This window comes from Calidris pugnax, unplaced genomic scaffold (assembly GCF_001431845.1).
Source record: "Calidris pugnax isolate Ruff unplaced genomic scaffold, ASM143184v1 scaffold63, whole genome shotgun sequence".
NCBI classification, from domain to species: domain Eukaryota; kingdom Metazoa; phylum Chordata; class Aves; order Charadriiformes; family Scolopacidae; genus Calidris; species Calidris pugnax.
Genome location: NW_015090852.1, coordinates 4,156,381 through 4,178,740, shown reverse-complemented (window position 1 = coordinate 4,178,740; position 22,360 = coordinate 4,156,381). Strand labels below are relative to the sequence as shown.

Genomic DNA, 22,360 nt, shown 5'->3' with positions numbered 1-22,360 from the left:
CAGCTCGCTGTTCTCGGCTACATAGCAGCAAAAATGTTCCTATGTCAAGCAGAACCCTCATTTGGCCAGCTGCACACCCAAGGGGACAGGCATCTCCTGGAAAGGGTACAGCTGACCACGAGAGCTGTCTGCATTCCTGCAAGGCACCCGCTGGTTCAGTGCTGGCCACGTCCCTCAGGCTGGAATACGTAGAAAAGTATGCCTATGCCTGGGAAGAAAGGCTATAAATCCCAGAAGACCCCCAGCCAGTGGGAGCAGACCAGAAAACTCTTATCAGGAGATGATCTGGGCTTGTCACTTCTTGCCAGCCATTGTTGTCCACAGAGGAGAGTCTCTCTAGGGCCCTGTGGCCCCAAGCCCTCGGGTACCTCCACAGCCCAGCCTGCTCCAGCAGGAGAGAGATCAGCTCAGACCACTGGAACCCAGAAACATGACCTGCAGGTAAGAGTCACTTGTTTTCCTCAAGACAGGAAAAAAAACCCCCACACATCGCAATGGCCAGCCCTACTGACGGAGCTGAGGTATCCTTTCTAGTGCAGACACCCTTCCCTTGCTGGGGAGGGACAAAATACTTGATAATTTAAAAATAAACATCAATAATTTGAATATTTTTATTAAATAATTTTAAATATAGCTCATGAGCTGTTAATAATAGCAGCATTAAATATTCATTAAGTATTTAATAGTAACAATAAGTACTTCACTAAATGCACTGCTCATTAGCTGAAGAGATGACTTTATTAAAGCCATTGCGGTATGAGCAGTCTACGAACTGACTCTGCGGTTTGAAATTGTATAATCCTGTCACAACCTTACTTCGAGACTGTATTCAGAGCCCACAGACTAAGTAGCGGACTGACTTTGGGCAGTTTAGGGTGATGTTTGAGGAAGGGATCACAAAGCAGAAACGCGAGTCTTACCGGCAGCCGTGACACCGACTCAAGACAGTCACAGCTGCTCTCTGACTCAGGAGCAAGCCTAGCAGCACCTAGCTTTGAGGATAAGCCTGCTCTGTCCACCTCAGGAGCTCCTAGAACTATTTATAACATGACTGTCCGCCTCTCTGTGCCCCTGTATCTGAAACCCGCAGATGCATTGCCTTTAGCATTTCAGATAAATAACCCTGACAGATCCTCGCCTCTTCCTGATGTGCAGCAATAGCAGCTGCCACATTCTGCCCCAGAGCTGACCCTCTTCACAGTCCAGATGAGTAACTGGCTGCTAACTTATAGAAACCTTTGGGAGCCTGGCCACTTGGATGCCTGGTCACTTGGAAAGCAACACAGCACAAAAAAAGCAATCAGAAGAGGGTAGCAACTTCCAGGCTTTCCTGGCAGGGTCTGGATCCAGCACCTCCATCCCTGCACTATGTGATTCGCCCGTCTGATGCTAGAAGGGAGTGGGGACAGTGAGAATGCATTTATCAAGCGGGAAGGTCCCTAAACTTTGAAGTTCGAGGCATTTTCCATCTTGAGAAAACCAGTGGAAATACCTGAGCGCAGCATCAGCTGTGTGAGCAGAGGTTCACTTCATGCTGACCACACCAGTAGCCAGTCCACTTCCAAGTTTCAAAGAAATAGGTTTCCCTGAAGCAAGCAGCACCAAACCACAGGCCACACACCACCGAGCTGAGAGCTGCACCGTGGAAAAGGAAATAAATACTGCAGGCTGCTGAAGAGCCACTGTTCACTGTGGCCAACATCAGAGCTGCAAGAAGCCTGGACCACAGGCAAAGATGACGATGAACCTGAGCCACAAAAAACCCATGGAAAACCGTGTCACTGCCCAGTGGAAATACAGCAGACAGCCCTGGGGTTAACCCATACAAGGGAAGAGTTCCACGAAGCAGATAGAGTGAGAAAAGGGTGGGGTTTTTTAACACCAAAGTGCCACTTCCTTTCCTTGCCCTTCAGGCTGCCATGCGGGAAGTACTGCTCAGGCCAGAGGGCACACGGAGAAGCCTGGTGCCTTTAGGGACAGCAGCACTTCTGCTAAGCAACAAGCATCCAGCTCCACTCAAGGTCAAGCTTGTGTTTTGAGATCAGTTCCCCAGAGCTCCATGGCAGAGACCCTGTGCCCCACCAAGCAGGCAAGGAAGTGGCGTCAGGCTCCCAGATTTCTGCCATGCTTCTGGAGAAGGAGTGAGGTGCTGGCCCCTGATCACAGAGGCCTCCAGGACTTTGGCCATTGCAGAAGCCTACTGCCCCAAATGAGGAGAAGACAGTGCCACTTACTAGAAAAATATACCTTTATTTACTATTTGTGTTTTGCTCATGAGAGCATATCCCACGACAAGAGGGAAACCTGAAGCTATGACATTGATGATGGCCAGCACGCTCTCACCTGCACCATGCAGGCAGTGGCAGGACCAGGTCTGCATGGGGGATGTTGATGGATCAAAAAGGGCAGGAAGGTGGTTGGAGATGCTGCTTTCATCTCAGGCCCCACTGTCCTCCATCACCGCGCTTTTCAGGTCCTGTCAGCAGAACACGTGGCCTCCCCAGCAGCCCCACAACCATGGCACAGTCATTGTTTCTCTCCAGAGTCAGGAGCTCCTCTCAGGGCTCCTTCTGACATATTCCTTGCAAGGCGGTCAGGATGAGTTAAATAAAGGGGTTGGGGGACATCTTCTGGGATGGGAACAGTCGATAACTTAGCACACAAAAAACATATATCACACATAATGAGCCCGCTTGTGGGAAGGTGCCTGTTGTACAGCAGTCACGGTGCTAAATGCCCAGGCAGGGTGGCCAGCCATGGCTCAGAGCGGCCAGCTGAAGCCTCTGTGCTTTTTGTTTCCACATCACTGCCTGCAATGTGGTGGGGCATGGCATGGCTCAGGCACCTTCAGGCCTAGCTCGAGGAGCCTCCTCGGCACTCGCCAGCTGTCTCTGCACACCTGCTGGCCCAAGCTCACCAGAGCTGTGACACCAAGTGAGGCCCCTGGCACCAGCATCTTCTCAGGTAGTAAGTAGTGAGTTTCAACAAGGTCTTCAGCACACAATATTCTGAGTTTGTTGTGTTTTTCGGAGGGGGAAAATGTGCAATTCTCTTCAGGTTGATGCAGTACAGCCCTGGTGCTTCCCAGAGGTCCACTTTCAAGCCCTTACCTTGCTTGACCCCTCTCACACTGAAGGCCAAAACATGGTTTCTTGGTGGGCTTTGTGGTGCAAGACCCTGGCTTGGCAGCTGCCACTCAGGCAGGTCTCGCCCCTCACGTACACATAGTGTGCGTGTATGAGGCTGCTAGCCATGCTCTAAGCAGCCCCATTTAAAGCTTAAATAAGCCAAAGAATGTCTTGGATTCCTCAAAATTAACCAGAGCAATTTTGGAGACGTTGACATACAAACTGTCCATCTTCCTGAGCTGGAATAAAGCTCCCAGGTAGCTTTGCCGGGCCCACATTTTCTCACCCATACAGTAGTTGATGGTTTTGTCCTCCATCAGCACATAGCTTCCTGGTGAGCTCGGGTTTTTCTTGTAGACGACGTGGCTCAACGCCTGGCTGCTGCAGACACTGCCCCTGAAGAGCACATTGGAGTACACAAAGTACAGGCCGGTCTCATTGATGATGAGCCCGTGATCACGGTATTGAATGCCGTTGGTGAAGGCATGGCCGGAGGTGGGTTCCCACTCCAAAGGGAGATCCCGCTGGTCAGGGTTCCCTGGAAACAAAAACAAGAGAAAAAGCACAGTAAGTACAAGCAGTTGTGTGTTTTTTCCTCAAGTCACACCCCACATCACAAGTCAACTCTTCTCCAAGCCCCTGTCTGCAGCATGGAAAGTCCGCCCCAACCTTGTGCTGGTGGGAGCTCTCACCTTCACCTCGCTCAACGCCGGCTGCTTCTGACACCTTCCACCCCTCATATCCCAGGTACAAACCAAAAAACAAATGAAAAGCAGAGCCTTCACTGAAAAGTGTAAATGGGGGGAATATTTTAGCTGTGGAGTAACTTCCTGCTGTCAGAGCACATGTGTTACGAAAGGAAAACAGGAAGGCCAGTGTGAGGTGGGCTCCTCACAACTACAACCATGCCACCCTCTCACCTCAGCCACGTCTACCCTATCTTCTGCTCCCACATCTTGCTGGCCCCTGGGCACGTACCTGTTAAGTGTGCTGCCTTCCTCGCTTCCTTTTTCATTGGTTGTTCCTTCTGCCCTGCACAAAAATAGGGAAGATGTTAGCCATATGCTTCATGGAGAAGCCAGCCCAGAGAGCAGAAGGGAGCCAACCAAGAAGCTGAAATGGGGCAGATTCAGACCAGGACAGGGCATGTAAGCACCGTGGCTTCGTACAGTGAGGTGCTTGGGCAAACACTGCAGGGCAAGAGAAGGAGTTAAAATGGAAGAGTTACAGCAAAGGATCCAGATGTGATCAAAAGCAAGGGGTCGAGGCAAGGAGAGCTTTCATCTTAAAATGGCTCAGTTGGTGAGCTCAAGCAGAGGCCTCTCAGTCAGGGTGTAGGAGAGGGACAATATTTCCCTTTTACCCAGCATCTTTGGCCCATGCCAAGGTGACTGCTCTTGCCCCATCGTAGATGAGCCTGTTCTATTGCCACTCCTCAGTCCAGCACTGCTGAGGGCAGATGTACCCCTGGCAGTGGACTTCTGTCTGCCGAGTACCAACCCTCCTTACTACTAGATCAGAGAAGACACTTGAGACATCCTGCAAGCCATCCTGGTGGCCAGGTAGACCCTCTCCTTAGAGAGCCAGAGCACAGCTGGGAAAATTTTGCCTTCCCCAAGGCTCAGTTCCCCTTGGAGAGACGGGCCAGTTACAGTGACTCAGTATTTGGGTCCCATCCCACTCCATCCTTCCTTTCTTCTCTTCCAAGCACCATTTTCCCAAATTTTAGAAGCAGCCTTTTCTTTTCTCAAGCCACTTAAATTTTCCTTTCTTCTCTCCCTTCTCTTTTACACTATTTCCCCAGCTTGCTTTATTTATCCACCCCCCCTCAAGAAATTCAAGGTTACTATTTAAGACTTATGTTCAGCTACTGCTAAAGTAGCCAGTGATTAGAGCACTGAGCACCCAGTTAAAGTGACAGTTCCCCTTCCCCTAAGCACCAGATTACAAAATTTATTGATATGGGAGCTATTGGGAAGCAGGACTGCTCCTTCCAGAGAGTTTTGTTACTTCCAAATTTGCTTTCATTCAGTATCAGAACAAACTTGAAATGAAATTAACTTTCCTACTAACAAAAATCCTCATGGGAAAATAAATATCTTTCCAGATCTAGTAAAAGTTGTCAAGAGAGCTGAAAATGTCTTTCTGACTTTGCCATCTTTAAAAAGGGATATCCGCACTGATAACATTAACATGGAATGTAAGAGTAAAATAATAGTTTGGAAGTTCAAAATAAGATTTTTAAATTGTTCCATTCAGATTGAAACTCTTTTGGTTTTTTTCCCTAAATGAAATTTAGAAAAATTGGCAGGTTCTTGTGGAAAGTTTTACTTTCACTGGAATGACATTTCTAAAAGAAAACCCCCCCAGGCTCTTCTCAACTAACTTTGGCTGCAGTGAGACCTTGTACTGAATAGTTTAGGAAAAAATTGCACTCTCAAGAGTGTGAGTGAATCCCCCACCCCCAAAGAAAACGAAACCCTCTGCACCCTCCCAAAATCTTAAAAGACTAAGGAGAGAAAGACACACGTGTGGCACCCAACTTGGCTCCCCTGTTCATGTTGTTGCTATATATTAGGACAGCCAGAAACTCACTTTTACAGCAGAGTACCCCCAGTACAGTCACCCCACTGGGCCTGGGAGGCCCCAAGGTAGAGGCACGCTGCCCCAGGAGCCCATGGCTGACACCTCTAAGCACTCCAGCAGGCAGGGTGCAGGACACACATCCTCACACCCCAGAGATAAAGCTCTTTTTCCAGCCAAGCAAGTGAAATCAGCACTTTTAGAGCATCGAGCTGCAATCCTGTCTTTCCCCCCATGATGAGGAGACATGAGTTCAACAGGAGCACTCATACATGCTAACACAGAGGAGTTCCTCCCTTACATACATCAACTCACCTATGAGTTTCTCCAAAGCTGGAGGGATGTGTTCAGTGCTGGTAGACTGTCAAAAAGAGAAGAGTGACAAGGTGTCTTAGCAGAGTGAGACCATAAGGACATCACCTAAAGCAGCCAAGGACTATCTTTGACAGCAGATCATTCTTGGTGCTCATGGGGAGCTGCAAAGTGCTAAGAAATATACAGGGACAGAGACCTCACAGCACTAAGCATGAAGACATCCAAATCTACCAGTCACCAATACAGCAGTCCCCCACAGTAATAAGCCACTCCACTTACACTGGCATGGCAGAGATTTGAATGCCACCAGCCTGCCCCTTAGACAGTTTTGCACCACCTGAACATCTCATACCCAATTTTAAGTTTGGTTGGGTTTTTTTTTTCCCCCTCCCGTGTCCCCAGAGCCCCTGCGACCAGCCAGCCAGACCTCACCTCTCTGAGTTCAGCCAGTTGCTTCTCCAGGTGGAAAATCTGAAACATGCTCAGTCCCACTCCAGTGAGGGCCAGCAGGATCAGCAAGGATATCACCAGGAAGCCAGTGCTCCTCCTTTCCCTGTTTCTGTCCTTTGGCTTTCTCCTCCGGTCAGGCACTGGTGGTGGGAAAGGAGCGACGGGGGGTGCCGGGGGACAGGAAGTACTTGTGTTGGCAGAGCCGTCCACCCAAAAGATCTGTGGGTACATGTAGTTCAAGTTCTGCTGCATGGCTGGGAGCGGGATGGACTGGACGTGCTTGGTGTGATCTTCCATATGGCAGCCAAAAACTGCCGGGGCTGTCCCAGAGAGAGCCCCAGGGGAAGACCCAGCTCTGCCTTTATACGCCTGCATCACTCCAGCAGTGAACACCCAGCTCAGATGCTGCAGCTCTATGAAAGCCTCAAGCATTAACAGCAAACCTCAAAGAGCTTCCGCAAGTTCGGGGCAGCCGCCTGCTCCTCCCACACCGTGGCAGCGCACACACAAAGCGGGGCAGCCCGAGCAGCAGACTCTGCTCACACAAAACCATGCTTGGTGGCCGGGCTGGGGAAGCAGGTACACTCAGTGACAAAGTGCTTGTGGAGCACACGCAAGGGCTGTGCTGCCAGTCGGGGGCTGAGTAATCAGCCCGGCGCACACCCACCAGCCAACCACCTTTTCCAGCAGCCCACTCGGGCAGAGGCAGCTGCTTTTCCACTGTGGTGTCCTGGACCACGAGCAGAGGACAAAACCTCTGGTGGCCTGTGCAAGATGGGAGGAGTCCTCAGCTCTGGCTCTCCCCTCGGCAGAAGGATGAAGACCTGATCCCAAGTGAAGGATGTGGCTGCTGGGGAATTGCTTCGCTTCACAGGGAACAAATTACTTACTGCTGTCTGTTGCACATCCCACCTTTTCCTTGGCTGCTCCACAAGGCATGGATCCTGCGTCACAAAACACTGGTCAGAGACACTGTCCAACTGTGATAAAAAAAAACCAGCCTAACTGAGAAGAGGTTGGGAGCAAATTGTCCATCCTGCAGCCTCAGCAGACCTGCCCCAGTGTTAACAGCCCAAGTAGAGCTGGCTCAGTGGGCTGCCTTCACCCACACCAAATCACTGCAGGGCACTGGCCAGGCTGAACCATCAGCGTGCTGTAATGTGTGAAACACACAGTGCCTTGGGCCACAAGCAGGTTCTTCTAGCAGCTTCTGGTGTCCCTCTTACCTTTGCAAATACCACAAATATCTCCAATACCACAGTCCTCTGCCAATACCTAAAGGAGGCCTACAGGAAAGATGGGACAGACTCTTTTTCAGAGAGCGTAGCAATAGGAAAGGGTTAGATTAGATCTCAGGAAGAAATTCTTTAGTGTGAGGGTGGCGAGGCACTGGAACAGGTTGCCCAGAGAAGCTGTGGATGCCCCATCCCTGGAAGTGTTCAAGGCCAGGTTGGATGGGGCTTTGAGTAACCCTGGTCTACTGGGAGGTGTCCCTGCCCATGGCAGCAGGGTTGGAACTGAATTATGTTTAAGATCCCTTCCACCTCTAACCATTTTATGATTCTAACCTGAATAAGCCTAAGAGAGGGAAGGTCTTTTTTGTCATTGCTTCAGAACAATGCTGAGCATTGTAGCAGGAGCTAACCTGGCTGAATAACTTGTGATTAAAGCCTGGGGTATGCACCGTGCTGCTCATTTTGGTAAAATTTATCTTGCCTTCCAAGAAAGGATCCAGAATTCAGACCATGCTGCAAGGACCAGCACTCATAAGAGCTTACTACCAAATCATAATGAGGAGAGACACAGACATTTCCATTCCCTCAATTTCCATTCCTCATTGACTGCAGATTTCTAAGCGGTGGCAGTAAGATTTTCCCACAGATTTGGAGGTGCACACAGCAGTTTGCTCTTCCGTTTTACAGACATACACAGATGTGTGCGTTTGTTTGGGGTAGTGCTGAAAAAAATGAAATACTTAATACAAGAACAAACCAGAGATTGTCTCATCTGTGGCTGAAGAAAGTGATCCCAGGGTGCTGGCTTTGATCTTGAACATCAGAAGTGGGGTCTGAGAACAGCAAGCTTTAACAACGCATGCATGCTTGCTTCCCCATAGCAAGGGCTCAGCTTTGCCTCCAACCACACCAGTAAGTCAGACGTGTCCTCAAAGCCTTGCCTGCACCACCAGACACCTCACTGCTTTTTGAAGATGTTCACCACAGCCGTTTGCTGCAGCCGTGATCCGCAGCACAAGAGGTTTCAGCAACTCGTCTGGCTCTTCCTCATACTTCTAGGTTTCTGACATAAAAGACACAAAAGCAACATAAATCCAGCTGAAGCCTGGTCGTGCCTACCCTCAACTCAGTCCTCCTCTGTATCCCAGAATGGTGCTCCCCAGCCAGCCTGAGGACACACATCCACTCCTACAGTCATTAGAAGAGAGGGTCTCACAAAGGGCTGGGCTCAGCTCCACACCAACCATGCCATGTGGTGAACTCCAGCCTGCCAGTCAGCGCTGGGCATGGAGAAAGAGGTGCCTCCAAGGTGCAGGGAGCCAAGGGAGGCAGCAGGACGGTTGGGCAAACACCTCTCCACCACCCCTCCTGAGCAGCAACCCCTTTCTCTCAGGGCAGCAAGCACAGCGTGCCTCTGGCTCTTTGCAAACACAGACATGGGTGTCAGGGAGTTCCCTTTCCTTAATGCCCTCTGTGGCCTGCTGAGCTGCTGTAAAGTACAATGGTGGCTTAGGGAGCAGAGACTGAAGCCCAGGACTTCCTCAGAGTTGGAGGCGTTGCTGATAAGCATGTCAAAAGCCATTGAGCTTTGTCTGGAGAGGATCCTCTCTCAACTTTTTTTCTGACACTCTTAATGCCAACAGCTTATCTTGGTGGGATTGTGAGCACAGGAGCAGTCTCCCTTAAATGTCAGAAATGTACTTATGTCTCACCCACTGCTTCCTATTTTCACAAAGATGCCTTTTTTTTTTTTTACAGGTGGGTGAGAAGGCAGAGACTATGAAATCAATGAAAACCATTTCAGCCGTATTTCCTGCATCTTCTCTTTCAGATGCTCAGATCAAGAGTCTCCTAATACCACACGCTGTGGCAAGCAAAAGATTGGGGCTATTTTACCATCAAAGGATCATTTTTGGTGCACAACATGCTTTCAGAGGCCTTTCCCTACCTAGTAGTCTTTGCTGTGCCGGTCCTCTCGTCGCACTCCATTTCCCCTGTCAGCACCTTCAGAGATCACCAAGATGATACACGTTGGAAGACAGTGGCAACTGGGGCTGTGTCTGTGTCACACGTTGTGATGCCTGCAGGCTGTGTTCTGCTGGCTTCCCATTGCTCAAGTGACACACAATGGTAACGGCGCTTTTAAAAATAATAGCAGGACAGTTTGCTGTAAATGGACAAGTAAATCACATGAGTCTATTTTGCTAGAAAACCTAGAACCAGCACTTAGACAAGGTTGAGGTCTCCTAAAATACGGGGCAAGGACAGCTGGATAGGAAAGGAGGACATAAGAAGGATAAAAGGGGCATCAGTTTTGTCTCCCTGCCTCTCCCACTCTTCACCCACTCTGCAAGATGTCCACACCCTGCTAAAAAGCAGCCTCATCAGGCATTTGAACCCCAGGTAGTATTTTCAAATGGAAACACTTTCCATGCCCTTTGATCAAAAAAGTGATCCCCTCTGCCAAAACCAACAACAAGCAAGCCACTGTTACACAGACAGCAAAAGAGGATTTACTTAGAAGAACCTTCTCCATCCCTACCTCACCCCCAGAGGAAACGTGGGAGGGAGCTTTTAACAACAGTGCACACTATTATGCCAAAAGTTCACTGTGACAGCACCGAGAACCAACCAGCAAGTTTGTGTCAGTAGATTTAAGGACAAAAGGATGGCCTTCTTGAAATACATGAAAGAAAGCAGAACGTGAGCAACGATCTAGATCTAGTACTTGACAGAAAGTTTTTAAAAAATAATAAATGTTAACCACTGAGTAGGAGAGGCTCTCATCAGGTTCTGGACAGAGTCGGATATGCGTCTGTCTGAAAGTGATTACAAATATTTCCTATTACACCAGTGACTAGTGGAAATGCTAAAAAGCAACTCTCGAAAGCCCACAAGACTGCATAAATTACACCCAAGAACAAATGAAGTAGTTGAAAAAATAATAAAAAAAACACCATTCGCATTCAACAAAAACAGGATTCAAGCACGAACTTAAGATATTAACAGCCTCAGCAACCTTTTGTGGTCCCAGGCTGAAGCGTGCTACCAGAGCTAACCCCGTAAGCATCAGCCACAGCTGGCAGGAGAGATGGCACCCATTAACACTCAACTGATGGGTGCAGTGGAAAGAGTAACTGAGAGCACCATCCAGGGCTTCTGATGATTTTCCTCTGGGGATTGTCCTCAACACAGTGTCATTTCAACACCTTTACCACAGAGCTGGAGAAAAACAAGCAAAATATTACACCAGTAATATTTGCAGATTAAAGTAAGCGGTAAGAGATCGGAAGTCACCTTGAGGACAGAGAATTTAATCAGAAGAAAACATGCCTAGAAACAAAGACTGCAAGTCAAACTCTTTAGGATAGATAGAAAATAATATGCGACCTGCTGAATTTAAGCATATTAGTCAGCGGAGGAAAAGAAAGTAACATCCTAGAAAGAAAGCAGTTCTGAGGCTACTCAGACAGACATGAGCTTCAGCAGGGAAAGCTCAAGTGCTCCCAAAGGTACAAGGTCATATATAGCACTAGGCAGCTACAGACAGTCCCAGAACCCACATTGCAAGTTTATGTTCAACTTCAGAGGGGCTCAGGAATAAGTTGCAATAACTGCTGGGCCGCAAAGGCATTCAATTTGGTCCATTCAAGAGCAGACTGGCAGGGAGGGACAGACAATGTGTGAAAAATCTATATACAGAGGGACAATGTCCAGCAGCAGACGGCTCTTGAATCTCACAGGGAAAAAAAAAAAAAGCCTTCCCAGGGAGCCACAAACTGGCAGCCAAAGCTGAAGGAGTTTGTGCAGAAAAGACCTCGATTTTTGACTGAACACTGGAATGGATGCTTGTGAGAACTGCCTCCAAAGGTAGCGTGATCTCCATTCACTGATGTCTTCGAGGGGCATGGAAGATACCAGAACCCACACAGCCTTTGCAGTTAGCACTGACATCTTTTTGTTGTTTCTTTATTACATGTTTTTTTAACAGTTTGGTTTCCGAAGACAAAGGTGATGCTTTTCATTTCCTCAACAACTGCTCCATTTGCTAGAAGCACACGTAAAGCCGTGTCTCAGTGCCAAGAGCTCAAGAGGGAGGTATTCACGTATTCACTCTCAAGAGCAGGTTTCAAAATCAATTTCTGATAGGTCAGGCCTGGGGCTGCAGTGCTTAATATGGCCCTCTTCCATAGGGAAGGTGCTTTGTTCTCTCCCTCACCGTGATCCCAACACACAGCCAGCAGCCCTGGGTTCAGCAGAAGAGGTACAGGGCTCTGACCTGAGGCAGGAGAGAATCCAAGCAGGGAAGGAGCCAAAGCAGCTGAAGAAGAAGAGGAAGAATTGAAAGCAGCAGAGTAAGATTTTATTTTTTTGTGTCCGTAATCAGAGCAAGAAGATGAGGTAGAGTGGCTATGGCGTAATGGGATTTATTGCACGAACATCCGAGAAGAAGAGAAGCGGCTAATTTTGTAACATACAATAGCTTAAGTCAAGGGAGAAAATGGAACAAATGGTTGTGGCCACTTGGAGGTTGCAAGGAAGACCACAGAGAATATGCAGATGTCAATTTCCTGTCCTCTCAATGACTCAAAAGAACTCTCAAAAAACTGCAATCGCAAGCTCTTCAGCAGGACCCATGCCCTGCACCAGGCCAGACTGCCAGCACAAAGCCAGCCTTGGCCCTGGAAGATGTCTGCTGGCTCTGCTGGCCAGTCTGGCCTAGTTGGTCTTCAACTGCTCCCAAGAAAGAGTAGAATTTCTCAGCCCATTAAAAAACCAAACAACAAAACATAAACCAAACAAAAAACAGCCCCCCATGCAACAACACTAAAACCAACAAAAAAAAACAATCCAACCAACCACCCCCATTCCCCAGTATCTACCTTCAGATCTTTACTGAGTTCCACCAGGATCACACCTCAGCCCTGTGTCACTAAGCAAATTCAGGCCCTCCAGCATCAGTCTGGCATATGGAGAGCCCAATGCCAGGTGTGCCCATCTCACTACACAAGCCCCCTGACACCATTGACCCACGTCAGCCAACTTCCTAAAACCTTGAGGGACCTTCAGCTGACTTACCTGGGATTTCACTTTGAGCTACAGGTAGTTTCACAGCCCTTGTACACAACCTTGACATTTCAGAGTACCTGTGTCAAATTATGACAAAGATATTCATTAGCTGCTTCAAGTTATTTTTCTGAAAAAAAAACCAAACCAAAAAACCAAACCCACCAAGGAAAAACATGCCTCAAGGTGGCAAACAAATTTCCGTTTCTAGGTCCAAAATGCAGCGTTAACTTTAACTCCACTCCCTACCAAATGGCATACCTCTAATCTGCCACTTAATTAGTGGCTCTAATGAAATGCAGCAAGGCAGCAGAAAGCTCCTTGGTAGCTTATTTTAAAATTACTATTCTTAAATTAATAAAGGGATACGTAAGAAAGTTTCACTATGCTTTCCTAAACTAACATGTTGTACCTAAACAAGTTCTGGGAACACTAATTCTTCTCAAGCTGTTACAAACCCCAGTAATTTCTACTGTTTGACACTCAGGGTTTCCAGGAGATGAGACACACACACACACACTGCTTGATGGGCCTACCCACAGCTCTTTGTGGTCAGGGGCTCTATACTTTAATCGTTCCAAATGAAGTGGAACATATTTGTACCTAATTAAGTGAAGCATGCTAAGCTGTTCCATCTTGTTTCATCTCACACCACAACCTGGCAAAAGCAGAAGCCACACAAAGACACCCTAACACTTTATTTCTCTACTTACCAACACCAGACAGGTGGTATAGTTTGCATAGTTTTAAAATATTCTATTTCCACTCTGATGCCTAATGTATCTAACCCATTTTGGCAAACATGGGTACTAATTCATTTATACAATGTGTATGTTTGTGACTATCCATCCTCCCACAGAAACATTTGTGCTGCTTAAATATTTTTCTTAGCATTTTCCACCAAGAACTGCCCGACTTTATTATGTAATGTCACAAGACAGACTAGGCCCTCCCTTTAAGTATCCAAAACACCACAGCAATTTGTCAAGACTTCGAAGCTGTCTTCATTAGAAACTATTATCTCTACATAAAGATTATGACCAATTTAAGAGGGATTTGATTTCACCAAAGAATCAAGTTTTGAAAGCTGGAGTCAGTGTGACATTAATAAAACTGGAAGTAAAAAATGACTCAAGAGCCCACATGAAAGGATAACATTAAACAATAAGAATTTGACATTAAGAGCCTTTTTTTTTTTCAAAAAAAAAAAGTGGTTACAAATAATTAAAAGCAGCAAGACAGCAGCAGGAGGAAGCTGTGGTTCTATCCCCACTCTACTGCCAGAACAAACACTCTCGAGTTTGCAAGAGCACAATCACAGAATGGTTCGGGTTGAAAGGGACCTTAAAGATCATCGAGTTCCAACCCCCTGCCATGGGCAGGGACACCTCCCACTAAACCAGATTGCTCAAAGCCCCATCCAGCCTGGCCTTTGAACCCCTCCAGGGATGGGGCAGCCACAGCTTCTCTGGGCAACTCATTCCCATGCCTCAGCACCCTCACAGTAAAGAACTTCTTCCTGATATCTAATCTAAATCTCCCCTCTTCCAATTTAAAACCATTACTCCTTGTCCCATGACTAACACTTCCTAAGAGTCCCTCTCCAGCCCTCCTACAGCTCTCCTATAGGTCCCCTTCAGGTACTGGAAGGCCCTATAAGGTCTCCCCAGAGACCTTATCAGCTCCATAGGTTCCTTCAGGTGTTGGCTCCTCAGCAGCTGAAGCATAAGCCATGCTTTTATTAGAAAGTTTAGACCTGAACGTAGTTGAAATGGTTAGGTAACATACTTAGGAGAATATGAAAGTCACTCCTTGGCTGACGTGTAGCAGCAGTGACTCTCTGATAGATGTGCTTTATTCACAGGAGTCATTGCTGCCAACAGACATCTCCCCTTTTCACCAGGCTGACGTTTGTCACTGTATTACCAAGTTTCTGTTAGCCAGATACTTAAAATACTAGAGAAGTCTGCACAGTGAGCAATGCCTTTGTTCCCCATCACAGCCGCAGAATTCACACAAGCTCCTGTTGACTCATAACCCAGAAGCAGCATTTCTTAGGAACAACAAGTAGCTTTGGGGAAAGTGAACCTACACAGCCCATGACATCATTTATACTTTACATTGATTTGGGGGTACACTTTCAGAAGTGGGAATGTTGTGAGGCATTCTCAAAATGATCTCGAAACAAGGGAGCCTGAGTAAGAAGTTTCCAGCCCTGTGTTACCTACCACTCTCAGCATCTGCCACATCTCCAGCGTGAATTTCAAACCATGTGGCCTCAAGCCGTGTTCTCAACACAGAGCTCTGCTCTGTCCATTGAAGATATGCGTTATTCCCAAAGCATGTTTCATATGTGTTCATTAAATTATAAACTTTATCGCTCTGGTATTTTTCCACAGAATGCAGCAACTCCTGAGATCTAAAGTCACACTCAATTTTTAAAATATATAGAGAACAGGGTATTAAAGGACTCTTTTTAGAAGGCATTTAATTTCATATCGTCGACCGCATGCTTGGAATTTAAACATGCACAATCTACTCAAACTTATGAACATCTAGGGTATGAAACAGATCTTAAAGCTCCAACAGGGTAGGTTTAGACTGAACATTAGGAAGGAATTTTTCACAGAGAGAGTGGGCTGGCACTGGAATAGGCTGCCCAGGGAGGGGGTTGAGTCACCATCCCTGGATGTGTTTAAGGGACGTTTAGATGCGGTACTGAGGGATATGGTGTAGGGGAGGACTTTGTAGAGTAGGGTAGATGGTTGGACTCGATGATCCCAAGGGTCTCTTCCAACCTAGACGACTCTATGATTCTATGATTCTAAGAGTGCCAGCAAAAAGGGAATTCATCCCAAGGTTAAGCATCACCTTCCCACAGCAAGGGGACACATACATAAACACTTTTAAACAAACAATACACTTGATGTATTGTTTGTTGGTGAGGAGGACGTATTGTTTGTTGTATTGATGCAGATAGTTGATGTTGAGAACGAGGAGGAAAGTTTCTGACCCTCCATGGAACCACTGCTTCTAGGAGAGGCAACTCTCCTTGCCCCAAAGTTATACGCTCACAGTGTATATTTGATAAATATATATGACCATCACCATCTTTGGGTTTAACTTCACTTTCAGAACCAAATCCGCTTTCATTCAATGCTTACGTGCCAGCTAGAACAAAGCAAAAATACCTCACTCTTAAGAGACACGTTTGTTGTCTGCATATTTCATCATGACTCACGTGGCCTCACTCTACACCTATCAGCATATTCTAGGTCTGCCACTCTTTGGTTTGTAGCCAGATATCGACGATGGGTTGTTTTAAGAATTCAGTCACATCCAGCTTCAGCTGATTCTTATTGATGAGAACAGCAGCTCAGTGACTGCCAGGGCAGTAAAGGAAAGCACGTCTCCTACAAGCAATGGATCAAGACGAAGGCCAGTAAATAAAAAAGCTGCATCACAAAAAACCACACACCCAAAAAAAACCACATCACCCCACCCCCCAAGCAAACACCACATCCAATTGCTTTTTAAATCATAGAGCTCCCCATGATGAAGCGAAGAGTCTTGAGACACTCAAGGGAGAAATTAGTGCTGGGGAGGTCTCATTTGACAGGAGTTGATGCTGGGCAGCCGTTGAACTCGGCATTCAGCTGCACGCAGTGTTACTATGCTTGCTAGAAACCAGTCAGGAGGAAGGGACCAGTAAGGGGCAAATTTCAAGCTGAAAACTCTGGCTTGAAATGATAAATGACTCACATTTTCTTTTAATGGCCTTTTATACCCTTCACAAACCTTAGCTCTGATTACCAAGAGGTAATTTCCTGCAGTCATTCTCACAGAAAGCTGCTGCTTCTAAGGATCCCCAAGGCCAAGTCGTGCACTGATACCCGCTGGAAACTTTTCTAGCTGTTTTACATGGCCATAATTCCTGAACTTTCAGACAAAGCATCACTTCAGCTTCCCTCCCCCCACCCCCACCACTTATTTTTTTAAATAAACAAACAAGTTTATGAACTCCTTATTATAGCCCAAAGGACCCCAGTCCTGTGCTAAAATTTAGAGACTCAATTCTTTGAGTCCTTCTCAAAGAATTTAAGCCACACATTTCATTTTCAAAGGAAAAATGCCAATAAATTAAAGACAAAGTGTTCAGATTTATTTGGAAATTCACAGTTTCTAATGGCACTACAGGTCTGTAGTTACATACTCTTGTTCCACAACATTGTACGCTGCACTCAGATGGTATGTATTTTCCTCATCCAGGTTTGAAACCCTTCTGAATTCCTGTTCAACACGTCTGGTTCATGTGCTCTGACTGGCTAATTGTGCAGATCAACTCCAAAAGTACATCACCTTAAAGTATTCATAAACTAACAAGAAAGCAGCAAAAAAAACAAAGGCTTTAAATAAGTCACATTACATACAATACCCAGGAAAGGCATTAGATCTGTTAAAAAGGGTACCACTAAAAGTGCTCAATAAGTTAACTTATTTTTTACAACGTGAACCTGTAACACCTGCCAAAAGGAATAACCTTTTGTTCCACTCACTCAGATACACACTCAACATTTTAGCAATCACACATCCTATAGTATCCAAATATACAATCACAGTCAAAATAAAAAACACTTGGATATGAAAATACCAACCATACAAACACTGCACATTTTGTTAGCCAATACAAAAGCAAACATTATGGAAATACCCACTTTGAACCAACCTGACTGCTCAGACTCCAAGGCTTTGCAAACTCAAGGCATGCAGAGCTGTCTCGGAGAACGGCCCTGCTGCACCATCTCGCCCTCGCGTTCCTCAGCCGAGCTTTTTGGTGAACTCTCGAGCACAGAAGCGGTGAGCATTCCCCATTCACTTTCTTCAGAGAACTACAGCAGGCAACTTAGATAACAAATGCATTCATCAGCGTAAGATCCCATCGTACACCAGAAATCCTACAGGCTAGCAACTGTAATTCATTTAGCACATCAGACTACAGCTCTGATGTGCAACTGAAGGTGGAAACAAACAGGATTACCACCCCTAGTGAGATATTTTCCTCAACCGAGTTTGCAAAACCAGAATCTAGTCAGGTAAGTCCATCTATTAGTCCATGTATTTTTACAGTATCCAGTCCACATTACTGAGTCCAGCTGAAGGCCAACACATGTCCCTTTACAGCACTGTAGTGTTGCATCTTCAAAAAAAAGCTAGAGAAATTACAAAATAAATCAAATGACAAACAATTGTATCTCCCCTCTTCCAGTGGCATTATAAATAGACAAAAGGCACATAAATATGGGAAGGTGCAAGAAATAGGAACAAAGCTAAAGGAAGAGGATTAGGCTTTTATCCCTATTCCACCCAACAAACTGGGTTTCAAAAAATCTCTGCCCCAGGAACTGTGAAAAAAAACCTTTATAAAATGAACCCTGCCCTCCCTCCCCCCAAGCTGTTCTCATAGGAAATTATCAGCCTTGTAAAGCTGCAGCTTATAGCCAAGATTGACACAATCCCATCTATTTTAAAAGGCAGAAACCAAATTTCTGAATACTTTCCAATTAGTTGAGCTCTTTGTCTCCCACTATCCTCCCACAGAATACCACAGACTGTTCTCAAATGAACAAACACTCTCCTGTTTGAGAAGTTCAGCTAGTTTTAGATGTGTCCAGAAACTGCCGTGACACCAAGTGTTCCCACTGTTATATCCTTGTTTCCTTTGATTATGTCATGCAGGCTTGGCATTGACCCTGACTTAGTCTGTATTAGAGTTTTTATGAGCTTCCCTCGGTCTGAAACTTTAGACCGTCTTCGTTTTATAGCCCTCTTCTCAGTTTTTGTCTTTTGGGTCTGTCCATTGCAGAGACTCGTACACGCTGAAATGCCACAAAAATAGGACTCTTCAGATTGCGATGACGTTTCGGAGCTTCCTTCAGACGGAGGACCCTTATGCGAAGAGTGATAAACTTCCCCAATGTTAGAGAAGTCCCTCTGGTTCGTAAACGGCTTGCTTCCTTTAATTTCCCCATTGGCTATTGGATGCAGAGGCTCTGTTGTTGGCTTGATAGTCTCTATTTTTTCACTTTTGTATTTACAACGCTTTTTCTGAAACCACAAGTAAAAAGAGATACTGTTAGGTTCTGCAAGGCTAGCGGAGCGTAAAACCCAAGCCTAGGAAGAGGCTCAGGAAGCAGCTGAGACATGCGCCACCTGCTGGCAGAAACACGCTCAGCTCCTCCTGCCCTTCCCACAGCTACTGTACCTTCTTCTCTGGGGAAAACTTCAGGGGTTCTACAATGTACAGGTCCTCTGCATCCACTGTAAGAGAGGGAATATAAGTTTAGCAGTCCTGACACCGCCAGCTCTACAACGCAATTCTAAATAAGTAACATCACGACAGAATATTCCACTTGTCACACACAAGTCTCCTCCAGTTATAAGTTAATGGAGGTACAACACATGAATGCAGACAGCGAGGCGTTCTGTGTTGCCATTGCAGCTGTCAGTGATACACTTGACCCCCCGATAGATTAAGCCACAGGAGAGGTGCAGAGAACACCCTTTGGGGGAAAAGGAACAACAGTTGGCAGAAGTTTGCTTCTACAAAAACAAACTGTTACCAACACCGTGGTGTTTAATGTGCATGGCCTGCCCACCACAGGACAGATACTAGAAGCACATGTACCTGTCATGGACGTAAATGTTCAGACTAATATGAGACCAGCCTGACATCCCTCCAGAGCTTTATAAATCATTCTTACAAGGCAAAGCAGGAGATAATTTGGTAAAAGCGTGGTTTTGCAAAAACATAAGTCTATGCCTTAGCTACACTCTATTGCAACAGTCCCAATGCAGCTCATGCAGTTTTATTCACAATAGAAAAACCCATGAAGCAAGTTTGCTGCACCTAGAAAAGCAGTGTCATCTGCATACTTGGTAGTTACTGTAACCTGCACTTTTGTTTTTGCATGATGACAATGGCCTAAGAAATCAAAATTATTTAGTTGTCCCAAGTGTAACATGAATATTGAAAAGACCATATCATTTCAAAACAAGATAGATAGTCCAGATTTTCTTACTACAGATGATAAATTTTTATCTTAAATACCTGGCAAGTTTCAAAGACAGGCTATCAGGACTTCTGGGAAGTAGGGCATTTAGACTTCCCATGACTGGCATTAAGTAAAAATAGCTCTTTTTGCAAGCTTCACAGTTTTGTAGACCTGAATGTCTGCATGGACTGCTGCTAACCCCAAGAATGCTATTGTTTATACTCTACGGATGCTAAGACTACATTTAATGTTTTAGCATAATTTAGCACAATTGTGGGAGTGTCTGGTAACTTGCTCATGAAGCACCTTGTCCTACAGAACATATACACGAACTTCTACAATCCAGTGCACTTTGACATTAACCTGCAATTCCATTTTCATACACTGGCAACACCACACACATTGTACAGCACTAATAGAGTAACACTAGAGACTGCATGTGTCGTATGTGAATAATACCTTCTTTACCAGCTAGCTGAAAAGACTGTGATCTGACCAGTGGAAGAGAAGTTCTTCTTTTCAAATTCATATCATCATAGGAGGAAAAACATCTAGGGGGGAGAAGAATAAGAAAAAAAAGTAAATTGACAAAGCTTTTTAAAGCACATTTTTCTCAGGACTTTGTCATACACATTTTTCCATTGAAAATGACAGAATCAGTCATTCACTCAGGTGCACAAGAAAGCCTAGCAAACATACACAGTACTATCTTTGCAATAAGCTACTGAGGCACATTAAGAGTAGCAGCCCCAAAACACTCCTAGGAGAATGTTACTACAGAGCAGTAATGGTTCTTTGCTATCAATTTTGAGTTTGCAGAAAGAAGACTCAGAATTAAAGCAGATGTGCCAGTCCCAGTGGATTTAGGAAACATCAAATAAAAGCTGCAAGAACAACTTAGTTTCAAATACAAACACATTACCTTTTGGGGCTAGGGTAGTGATTACTTTTGGGAATTTTTGAGAGGTAATCTTCACAGAACTGAGATGTGCTTCTGCAACGCTGCACACAAAGCACCAAGCCCAGAATGACACAGAGAACCAGGGAAATCACAAGGTACGTTTGTCGATCAGAAACCTGGAAGAATTTTATACAGTTGTTAAAGACAAAGACTAATTTAATAATACTAATATTCTATTATTCTCTTATTTTAAAGGTTAATATCTTAAAAAGAACATAATTAATTTACATGTTTTCAAGTCACTTTCCTTCAATTTCACTAAACGCTCCTTCAAATTTGAGTATTTTTTCAGAGGTTTGATGTAGTCTGTTGGCTACAACACTCAAGGAGTAAAGGCTGAAAACCAATAGCTGGTAAAACAGGACAAAATGTCACTGACAATGGTACTACCATAACTTAAAGAAGCCTCTGCCTCTTGCAAACAGCATTCAAATCTATCTCATGGAAAATATATTGCTTTCAGAAAGTGTATTAAGCAAGTAACTTCTCTGTTTTACAGTCGACATGGATGTAATACTATCTCAATTTTATGTGATGCTTTTCATGAGCTGATGTTGCAGTACTTCACAGAATAAATACCATTATATTTACTTGATCCAATGAGTTTCAACTTTCTGAATACTTTTCTGCTTCACAACCTAGCAGAAGGATTTTTTCTAGTATGTTCATTTCTGAAGACTGGCAGATGAAGCTTACTAGAACTTTACAGAAGCTGAAAATCCAAGGGTATTCTGCAGATGTTTAAAAATATGAACTGCACAGTTGTTTTTCTATTAAAAAACAATCTCTCAAACACACTAAGAAATCTTAGAAGTCATACAAAAACTTCAGAAAAGATAAAGAACGCTACTACCCATTTTGTAATGAGCAAATGTCTCAGACTTGGGTGACCAGACCTGATTTCAGGGAGAGGCATTTGTTCAAATTCCAGGTTACTCATCTAACATACCCTGACAATGACCACTGTCAAGTCCTGCATCAAACCACAGCACTCACGAACAGGAGCTTAGCCAACCAGGCATCAAACAAAAAGTCTCACTAAGTGTTAGAAAATAGCTCAAGAGATGTCTTTGGCAACATGCACCAAAAAAACCCGCAAAAGGTCATATTTATGGTACTGCTTGAAATCCCAGGCTGGAGAACTTAAGCATTTGAGAGAACGTGTTCCTAACTCTGTTGCCAAGATTTCCCTAATCTTGAAAGACCACAATAGCCAGAGCGGAAAGGAAAAGGGTTTTTTAGTCACAGAAACCTGCCATTCAGTAGCTAAGAGAGAAATCCTCCACCTACTTGTCTGTTATTACAGCCCTACAGTTTTAACAGTGGCCAGTACCCTCTTGTACACTAAACCTTCCACAGCAAGAGTCTGTTAATATTTAAGTGGATAATATAAATGCCGGACACTGCAAAGCATCCCATTTTACTGAAGTTACGTCACAAAGCCATGCAATACAACCAGTTATATAATGCAGCAAGCGCCAGAAAAGTTCTCAAAGCATTAACTTTACCATTCTCTGACATGCCCATCATTATGTACATGCAAACTCCATTATTGCCATTTCAAAGTCA

General features: G+C 45.3%; 2 protein-coding genes across 7 annotated transcripts in view; both read right to left on the bottom strand.

The window, feature by feature from the left end:
* Window positions 1-2,253: 2,253 nt before the first annotated feature.
* On the bottom strand, window positions 2,254-16,478 carry FASLG (Fas ligand (TNF superfamily, member 6)). 3 transcript variants are annotated; one of them, XM_014943374.1, is made up of 6 exons: window positions 15,970-16,478; window positions 12,791-12,858; window positions 6,459-7,420; window positions 6,027-6,072; window positions 4,107-4,160; window positions 2,254-3,666 (listed from the first exon to the last, which is right to left on the bottom strand). In XM_014943374.1, exons 3-6 carry the CDS (start codon window positions 6,906-6,908, stop codon window positions 3,272-3,274), a joined length of 945 nt encoding a protein of 314 aa, XP_014798860.1. In that variant the 5' UTR covers window positions 6,909-7,420; window positions 12,791-12,858; window positions 15,970-16,478; the 3' UTR covers window positions 2,254-3,271. The 3 variants fall into 3 exon arrangements, with proteins under 3 accessions (XP_014798860.1, XP_014798862.1, XP_014798861.1); XM_014943376.1 differs by lacking the exon at window positions 12,791-12,858 and having other exon boundaries at window positions 16,020-16,478; XM_014943375.1 differs by lacking the exons at window positions 12,791-12,858; window positions 15,970-16,478 and having other exon boundaries at window positions 6,459-7,443.
* A 440-nt stretch (window positions 16,479-16,918) lies between these two features.
* SUCO (SUN domain containing ossification factor) overlaps window positions 16,919-22,360 on the bottom strand; it is a 41,728-nt gene continuing 36,286 nt past the window's right edge. For 3 of the 4 annotated variants that reach the window (XM_014943512.1, XM_014943513.1, XM_014943515.1), the window contains 4 exons: window positions 20,753-20,907; window positions 20,290-20,381; window positions 19,041-19,096; window positions 16,919-18,883 (listed from right to left, as the gene is read on the bottom strand). In XM_014943512.1, the coding sequence (XP_014798998.1) occupies window positions 18,437-18,883; window positions 19,041-19,096; window positions 20,290-20,381; window positions 20,753-20,907 (750 nt within the window). In that variant the 3' untranslated portion in view covers window positions 16,919-18,436. The remainder of the gene's footprint in view (window positions 18,884-19,040; window positions 19,097-20,289; window positions 20,382-20,752; window positions 20,908-22,360) is intronic. The other variant, XM_014943514.1, reaches the window with a different exon arrangement.

Coding starts and splice junctions, on each gene's coding strand:
- FASLG (XM_014943374.1), bottom strand. CDS start 6,908: ATGCTTGAGGCTTTCATAGAGCTGCAGCATCTGAGCTGGGTGTTCACT. Junction 6,073..6,458: donor AACTGGCTGAACTCAGAGAG/GTGAGGTCTGGC, acceptor TCTTTTTGACAG/TCTACCAGCACTGAACACAT. Junction 4,161..6,026: donor AGCTTTGGAGAAACTCATAG/GTGAGTTGATGT, acceptor ATTTTTGTGCAG/GGCAGAAGGAACAACCAATG.